General features: G+C 51.6%; 2 protein-coding genes across 4 annotated transcripts; one reads left to right on the top strand and one right to left on the bottom strand.

The window, feature by feature from the left end:
• Positions 1–713: 713 nt before the first annotated feature.
• On the bottom strand, positions 714–2,003 carry marveld1 (MARVEL domain containing 1). Its single transcript, XM_062462968.1, has one exon. The coding sequence runs from the start codon at positions 1,784–1,786 to the stop codon at positions 1,283–1,285; it is 504 nt and encodes a 167-aa protein (XP_062318952.1). The 5' UTR covers positions 1,787–2,003; the 3' UTR covers positions 714–1,282.
• A 32-nt stretch (positions 2,004–2,035) lies between these two features.
• LOC134021880 (uncharacterized) lies at positions 2,036–7,849 on the top strand. Of its 3 annotated transcripts, none has more exons than XM_062462965.1 (3): positions 2,036–2,759; positions 5,569–6,030; positions 6,344–7,849. In XM_062462965.1, exons 1-3 carry the CDS (start codon positions 2,689–2,691, stop codon positions 6,813–6,815), a joined length of 1,005 nt encoding a protein of 334 aa, XP_062318949.1. In that variant the 5' UTR covers positions 2,036–2,688; the 3' UTR covers positions 6,816–7,849. The 3 variants fall into 3 exon arrangements, with proteins under 3 accessions (XP_062318949.1, XP_062318948.1, XP_062318951.1); XM_062462964.1 differs by lacking the exon at positions 2,036–2,759 and adding an exon at positions 2,789–3,025 and having other exon boundaries at positions 5,565–6,030; XM_062462967.1 differs by lacking the exon at positions 2,036–2,759 and adding an exon at positions 2,790–3,025.
• The last annotated feature ends 366 nt before the right edge of the window (positions 7,850–8,215 follow it).

Here is an 8,215-nt window from a genome sequence, read left to right as displayed (position 1 = left end):
ACACACAATCTTGCTTTCTCACACAAACTCACCTCTTGTTCTCTCTCTCCCTCTCTCTCTCACACACACACACACACACACACACACACACACACACACACACACACACACACACACACACACACACACACACACTTTGCTGTCTCACACACACACAACCTCTCTAACTTCCTTGCAAACACATTCAAAGACACACTTGGTACTCAGAAACTGCAATTAGAAGATGAAAGCAGACCCAAATAGACCCCAAGTCTCGTGTGGCAGTGTGGAATTCAGATGGCCCCAGCTGATTGGTTCTTGTTGTTGATCCCACAACAGGAAGTGCCGGTCTGTATGTCATTAGAAGCAGTCACAACCGCCACCCGCCCCACCATCCCTCCCTCGCTTCCCTCCCCCTTTGTTTCCTCCCCTTCTTTCCCCTCTCTCCTTGATTATGGCATGTTATTCATTTAGCAGTCCCTTTAGTCCAGCGCAACATACAAATACACGAGTACAGCAGATGGTCAAGGACCAGAAGTGCGTCTCTCCCCCTCTCTCTCTCTCCCTCAATCACACACAAACTCTCTCTAAAGCACCCCTGCATGTTAGGTTACCATGAAGAAAAGAGTATGTCTGTCTGCCTGCATCCCTGTCTGCCTGCATCCCTGTCTGTCTGTCTGTCATACTAATCTTTATTCATTGTTGGTTTTCCCTTTCAGAAGAACACACAGTAATGTTAGTCATGTTGGAGTACCTTTATCCTTATCATCACACATGTTAGACATAGGTACAGCATTCAGAGCGAATATGTGAAGGCACTGATTGGAATGGCAAAGGCATTTGTTGAATGTTAAGAGTGGGTCAAAACAACAGCAAAAGTTCCATTAATGCACATCTCACTTGAGGTCACAAGCTAAACACAGCACCTCTCTTTTTCAGAACAGGCTCGTTCCCTTGTTTTCAGAAAGGCGATTCTCCCCATTATGTAAGCATATGTTGCTAGCACGACAAAAATAAACACATAGGCTACACAGACACAAATAAAAAATGGCTTTGGGTAATGCTGAAGAGAGTGAGTTAAATTAACGAACAAAATATCCACAAACCTGCACAGTCTGATCTTGAAAAGTCTCTTGAAAAGTTTCTTGAAAAGAGACATACGTGTATTGGAGGAGACCGTTAGGTTGGGTTGAGGTCCCAAATCTAACCCACCCTTAACCACTTTGTGTGCAGAGTAAGGAGTGGACACCCCCACCCTCACCCCAACACTCTCCTTTCACAATCCGCCATCCAAATCACTCCATCAAATCACCGTTTGCTCGCCACGACACTTCCGACAACCTCCGTACACGGCCGAGACGAGGTAGACCACCGCGGCCAGACAGGCGAACACGGCGGCAGTCAGATAGGCTTTGAACAGGCACCCGTGCTTGTACAGGTCCAGGTTACAGTAGGTGTAGCGCTCTGTTTGGTAACTCATCACCCCAAGAGCCGGCAGATAAAGCACAGCGGCGGCAACGTCGTGAACAAAGTTGCTTAGCAGCCACCGGTCGCCTCCCACGATGGGCACGAGGTTCTGCCGGTCCAGGAGCGTGACGAAGAAAAGCGCGAGGGTGAGAAGCCAGAAGAGAACCGAGACGAACAGAACAAAATGGACAGGTCCTTGGTATTTGTTTGCAGCGATGGTGACCCACAGCCCGGCTCCGAACACGATCTGGAGGATCCGAAGGACCCCGAGAAAACTTTTCAGAAACTTTCGGATATTCGCTGTCACCTGAGGCTGAGGGGACATCGCTGCTCCGGGCATTAGGTCTTCGAGCAGGGCGGGGGCTCTCGAGCGGCCGCGAAAAGAGAACCGAGTGTTAAGAAAGACGAAATCTGATACCGACAGGGTGGGGGCATCCAGAGGAAGGAGTGATTCAACTGGGCTGCTTGTCCTTTCTTTACACGGGCACGGGGTTTAAAACTAGAATAGTCGATTTAGTCTTTTTACGTTTCCTCAGTTGAATGCAGCGTCTGTTTCTGGGCACGGGGGCTGGGGGAAGGAGGACTCGAGAGCTAGTCTGCTCCTCCTCTTCCATCATCATCATCAGAGAGGAGGGAGGGAGAGATACACAAACACAAAGAGGGAGAGAGAGGGAGAGAGAGAGAGAGAGATAGAGAGAGAGAGAGAGAGAGAGAGAGGAGCTGCATGATTCAGTCCCCATCATTTTGAAGTCATCACAAAACTTCAAGGAACTCTGACTTGGTGTTTGAAATGTTTTTGATTGTTCGCCACAGGCGCGCACACACACACACACTAGTTCGTGTTCACTCGTTCAATTCGGCTATAGACATTTCATAATCAATCCAACACTGAATTGAAATGAGTGAGGTGTCAGATTAAGTCTGATAACAAGCATGTCTTGTGTGTGAGGTGGTGGGGCTCACACACATGCACGCACGCACGCACACACACTGACCATCTAATGTGAGTTGCCTAATTTGAACAAAGCCAGTCATGTGTTTTAAATTGTCTAGACTGCTATTGGTTGGATACGAGTCATTCTTTGTAGACTTAAGTTTGTGTAGCTGCAATCATACCTCGCGCGCACCGCACACGAGGGTCACGAACTAACGTCAGACAGAAGGTCACCGACTTCTCCTGTCTTCTTCAAGCTCAACGATTACCCGCTCTCAGGAAGCCCCGAGCCATAACCATTGACGTCAATGGATTACACGGCTCCCTACGTGGCCGGGGGAGGAGCCGCGACACACCACGCCCCTCAGGTCAATGGTAGGTTTGGAAAAAACAACCCCAGCCAATCGGACGGAGCGGTGTACATGTCTATGACATCTGAGTGGCCAATGACGAAATGTGGGCTGAGCCTGGAAACACTTCGCTGCTGTTTAGTAAGAGCGTCTGTCAGGTCAGATATAAAGAATCTTCATTGGGCGCTGTTATTACCAATAACAAGTAAATTAACCGGACCACTGAAAAGCAGGCATATAACGGGAGACAATGCTGTAGGAAAAGCTTTAAAAGTCATCAACAATCTGGGGGTAGGTGAGTTTTCCATATACCTTTTTTATGACTTGCCAGCTGGTGTTTTGAGGCGCACAATAGCCCGTTCCCCTGAACTACCTGTTTACGACACGTATTTACATAGAGAGTAAAGCGCTGAAGGCTGACACTCTGGACATTATACGTTGCCGGTTGCACCCAAATCGAATTCAATGTTTACAGATTAGATTGGCCTTTTCCGTTATAGAAATAGTTTTGCTCTTGGCAAATAGTGTTGTTCAGAAAATTCGGCTTAAATAAAATGTAGCCTAGGTTTCATAATTTGTATGCATTTTTTTGGTGTGTGTGTATGACCTGTTATTGCCTCTATTGGTTGTTCAAGCTTCGTTATTACTGACTGTCCTGTGTGAGAATTGGCCATGTCATCTGTGCTTCAGGGTGTCAGTTGAACACTCAGGGCTCTCAACTCTCATGCATTCGCCGTGAGACTCACACATTTCAACCATTTCTCACGCTCTCACAAAAAACCTTGTATTTCTCTGAGAAGTAAGGGGTCATTTGTCCCGCTATATGCATGTATTCTTTGTCTGGACTTAGCTATAGCAAAGACTATAGCGTGTGTCACTCCAACAGAACTCCAGAACACCTCCAATAGACCTTGAGGAACTCCTCGAGAACTCCAGAATTTATGAATTCATACCCGTCCAGTAGAACTTGGATGTGGAGGATAGACTGGTGCAGAGAGAAGCTCTTTCTGACCACACCTCCACAGCTCCGCCCATAGACAAGGTCGCAGATAGTGATCAATAAATGCCATTAAATTATTACAAATTACATACAAATGATATGGATACAGTTAGACCTGTTTTCTTAAAAACACATGAACCTGTGTGATTAAATGTGGTTGAATACCACTATTCCATTACTGCCCCTACCCATCCCTTCCTATGTCCCAGACCACAGTCCTTGTTCGAGCCCCTGTCCCTGACCAAAGCCCCTGTCCCTGTCCCTGACCAAAGCCCCTGTCCCTGACCAAAGCCCCTGTCCCTATCCCTGACCAAAGCCCCTGTCCCTGTCCCTGACCAAAGCCCCTGTCCCTGTCCCTGACCAAAGCCCCTGTCCCTGTCCCTGACCAAAGCCCCTGTCCCTGTCCCTGACCAAAGCCCCTGTCCCTGACCAAAGCCCCTGTCCCTGTCCCTGACCAAAGCCCCTGTCCCTGACCAAAGCCCCTGTCCCTGACCAAAGCCCCTGTCCCTATCCCTGACCAAAGCCCCTGTCCCTGTCCCTGACCAAAGCCCCTGTCCCTGTCCCTGACCAAAGCCCCTGGCCCTGTCCCTGACCAAAGCCTCTGTCCCTGACCAAAGCCCCTGTCCCTGTCCCTGACCAAAGCCCCTGCCCCAGACCTTGTCACTGGCCAGTCAAACCCAGTGAGCCTGAGTCTGAACTGGTGTGAGCACCATCTGTAGGGTAATGGGCTTTCCCAGCACTTAAAGCAGGATTATGAACTAGGTAATGAGGCTGGCTAGCAGTCAACAGCTAGCAGGATAACCCTGGTCAGCTAGCAGGATAACCCTGGCCAGCTAGCAGTATAACCCTGGCCAGCTAGCAGGATAACCCTGGTCAGCTAGCAGGATAACCCTGGCCAGCTAGCAGTATAACCCTGGCCAGCTAGCAGGATAACCCTGGTCAGCTAGCAGGATAACCCTGGCCAGCTAGCAGTATAACCCTGGCCAGCTAGCAGGATAACCCTGGTCAGCTAGCAGGATAACGCTGGCCAGCTAGCAGTATAACCTTGGCCAGCTAGCAGTATAACCCTGGCCAGCTAGCAGGATAACGCTGGCCAGCTAGCAGGATATCCCTGGCCAGCTAGCAGGATAACCCTGGCCAGCTAGCAGTATAACCCTGGCCAGCTAGCAGGATAACCCTGGCCAGCTAGCAGGATAACCCTGGCCAGCTAGCAGTATAACCCTGGCCAGCTAGCAGGATATCCCTGGCCAGCTAGCAGGATAACCCTGGCCAGCTAGCAGGATAACCCTGGTCAGCTGGCAGGATAACCCTGGCCAGCTGGCAGGATAACCCTGGTCAGCTAGCAGGATAACCCTGGTCAGCTAGCAGGATAACCCTGGCCAGCTGGCAGGATAACCCTGGCCAGCTGGCAGGATAACCCTGGCCAGCTGGCAGGATAACCCTGGTCAGCTAGCAGGATAACCCTGGTCAGCTAGCAGGATAACCCTGGCCAGCTGGCAGGATAACCCTGGCCAGCTGGCAGGATAACCCTGGCCAGCTGGCAGGATAACCCTGGTCAGCTAGCAGGATAACCCTGGTCAGCTAGCAGGATAACCCTGGCCAGCTGGCAGGATAACCCTGGTCAGCTAGCAGGATAACCCTGGTCAGCTAGCAGGATAACCCTGGCCTCACTAGTGCTTCTCCTCCATGGAGACAGAATGTGACATGATGACTCTAACACACTGCATCTCCTAACAGAAATTCAGATCCAGTAGTGTGGATAAATGATAATAACAGTAGAGTATTTGTCTATGCATCGATCTAAACCTGTGTGTCTTTCTCTCGTTCTCCATAGGTAGGTCCAGGCTACGGGCCCCTCTCTCCCCCCTCACTCTCTCCCACTCTCTCCCCTTACTCTCTCCCACGCTTTCCCAACCTTTCTCCCCCCCTCTCGGTGGTGCCTCTCCGGCCCGGCTCATGGACGGCCAGACATCCTCCCCCCCCCCTCCCCCCCCCTCCTCCTCTGTGGTGGCGGGCCCCTCGGCGGGGCCCCTGTGGCGGCTGAGCGAGCGCCGCAGCAGGAAGGCGGGGGCGGGGAACATCTTCATGGGGGTGAACCTGCGCCAGCTGCAGAGGCTGTTCCGGGCGGCTGGGGACCAGGACGCCGAGCGGCGGGCCCAGCTGGTGTGGGGCGGGGGGGACGAGGCGGAGCTGGCCCACGCCCTGGTGGGGCTCCGGACCCGGGGCCGACGCAGGGGCCTCCGGGGGGAGGGCCGCAACGTGCTGGGCTCCCATTGGCTGCGAGCCTTCAACCACCTCAGGTAGGGGCGGGAAGGGGCATGTATAGATTAACACACACTTTCACATCAAGAACAAATACACACAGACACACTTTCAAGCACTGCAAGTTATTTGGAGCATGCTGGTACCCTTCCACGCCACCGTAATCAGTGGGAACCTTTTAATATAACTCAGTCCTGCCAAAGATATTATAACACTCAGCTAATCCTTCATTAGGACTGCTTCCCACACCTCTACTGTTTCTATAACAACCCAAAAACCCTCTGAACTATTTTGCCTGCCTCTCCCAGCCCCGCTAATCCCTGCTCTGCTCCATGTCTCCTCGCTCCCCAGGATCGGGGAGAGCTCCTCCTCACGGCAGAGCAGGAACCAGGATCTCCTGGAGGAGGCTGGGGTCAAGCCAGAGACCCCCTCCAGGGCTCCAGGGACCCTACCAGGGCCCTCCAGGGGGGGCCAGGGCCTAGCAGGGGCCCCAGAGACAGCGGCCCCAGCCAGGGGAGGCCAGGGCCTGGCAGGGGCCCCAGAGACAGCGGCCCCAGCCAGGGGAGGCCAGGGCCTGGCAGGGGCCCCAGAGACAGCGGCCCCAGCCAGGGGGGGCCAGGGCCTGGCAGGGGCCCCAGAGACAGCGGCCCCAGCCAGGAGGGGCCAGGGCCTGGCAGGGGCCCCAGAGACAGCGGCCCCAGCCAGGAGGGGCCAGGGCCTGGCAGGGGCCCCAGAGACAGCGGCCCCAGCCAGGGGGGGCCCTGGGCTGAAGAAAGCAGGGGAGTGTGACACTGAGAGATACCTTCACCGCATCATCCACTAAGCTGCCCGTGCAGTACCCTCTCATGCCTTCTGGGACAGGGGGTGATGGAGCATTAAGATGAAGATGTCACAAAAAAACACAATGTTTCTTTAGATACTGGGGGCTTGGAAGCCTGATAAGACAAGGAATCTCATGAGCACCAAAACACTTAACTGTTTTAATACCTCAGAACCCCCCCATCTCCCCCTCCCCCCTCAAACCCCTCCCCCCCGCACCAACACCAGGCCCCCATACCCTGACACACCACCACCCCCGACACGAACAGAGTGGTGAGTGAAACACGGAGCAGCTCATCAGCCACATAAGTAAATCCAGTTGATTTGTGTCTCTTTCACACTGCGTGCATACAGAGCTGACGTCTCACTTTCTCAAATCCGTGCGTCATGCCCTCCCTGCCACACACGTGCCCTCGTCTGTTCATCAGCAGAGGACGCCTCTCAGGACCTGCCTTCCTGCCCTCTCCCAGAAAGCAGCTCTGGATGCTGCAAACACACTTGGGTCTTTTACCACTACTTTACCCCAAAGACCAGAGGCTGTTCTCACTTTTTAGCTTGGGAACTGTCTGGCGTGTGTGTCTGTTTGTGTGTCTGCGTGCGTGTGTGTGTATTGATGAAAAAAGTGTTGACTAAGTTCAGTTGAGTTCTGGATTTTTAAGTATGTATGGAAGTATCAATTATCAATCTGCAGATTCCGAGAGAAAACCAGACCTCTGACAATAAACACAACACCAGGCTTAGGTCTCAACCAGGTCTCTCTCAGCTCTGAAGGCCGGTGGACCATCTTTTATAGGGTACAAGAATGTAAACATAGATAGTGACAGTCAGGTAGTAATGGTGTGTCAACAGTCTTAGAGCAAGAGATTCACAGCTCCCACAGATGACGCACTCCCCGGGGTCATCACAAGGCGACATTTACTCATTACTTTCTTCTGACCCTGAGGACATTTACCCAGGGCATCTATTCAGCCTGACAAATAGACACAATGTACTCTTATCAATGGACATGAGAACATACTAGTATCCAATGACTACTTCTATTGATTGGTGAAAGTTATATTGATTAGTGAAATTTTTGTTGATCAGTGAATAACGTAAGTACACATGAAATCCAATGTTCCTCCACAGAGTGTGTATGTGTGTTGCATGTGTGTGTGTGTTTCTGCTTGTGTGTGTGTTTCTGCTTGTGCGTGTGTGTGTGCTTGAGTGCCTTCCTTCATATCGGCTGGCTTTTCCCAAAATTCAAACTTGAAAAATGTGTCAATATGCACTTTAAGTTATGATTTAATGTCACTAACGTCTACACACTACTGGAATCTTGACACTCAAACAATAACAATGTTTTTTTGATTGTAGTATTTATCGTAATGTTGATATGTAATCATTCTGTGACTGTCTAGACAG

This window comes from Osmerus eperlanus, chromosome 6 (genome assembly GCF_963692335.1).
Source record: "Osmerus eperlanus chromosome 6, fOsmEpe2.1, whole genome shotgun sequence".
Classification (NCBI taxonomy): Eukaryota; Metazoa; Chordata; class Actinopteri; order Osmeriformes; family Osmeridae; genus Osmerus; species Osmerus eperlanus.
The sequence above is the reverse complement of the archived record's forward strand: the minus strand, read 5'-3'. Positions and strand labels throughout refer to the sequence as shown.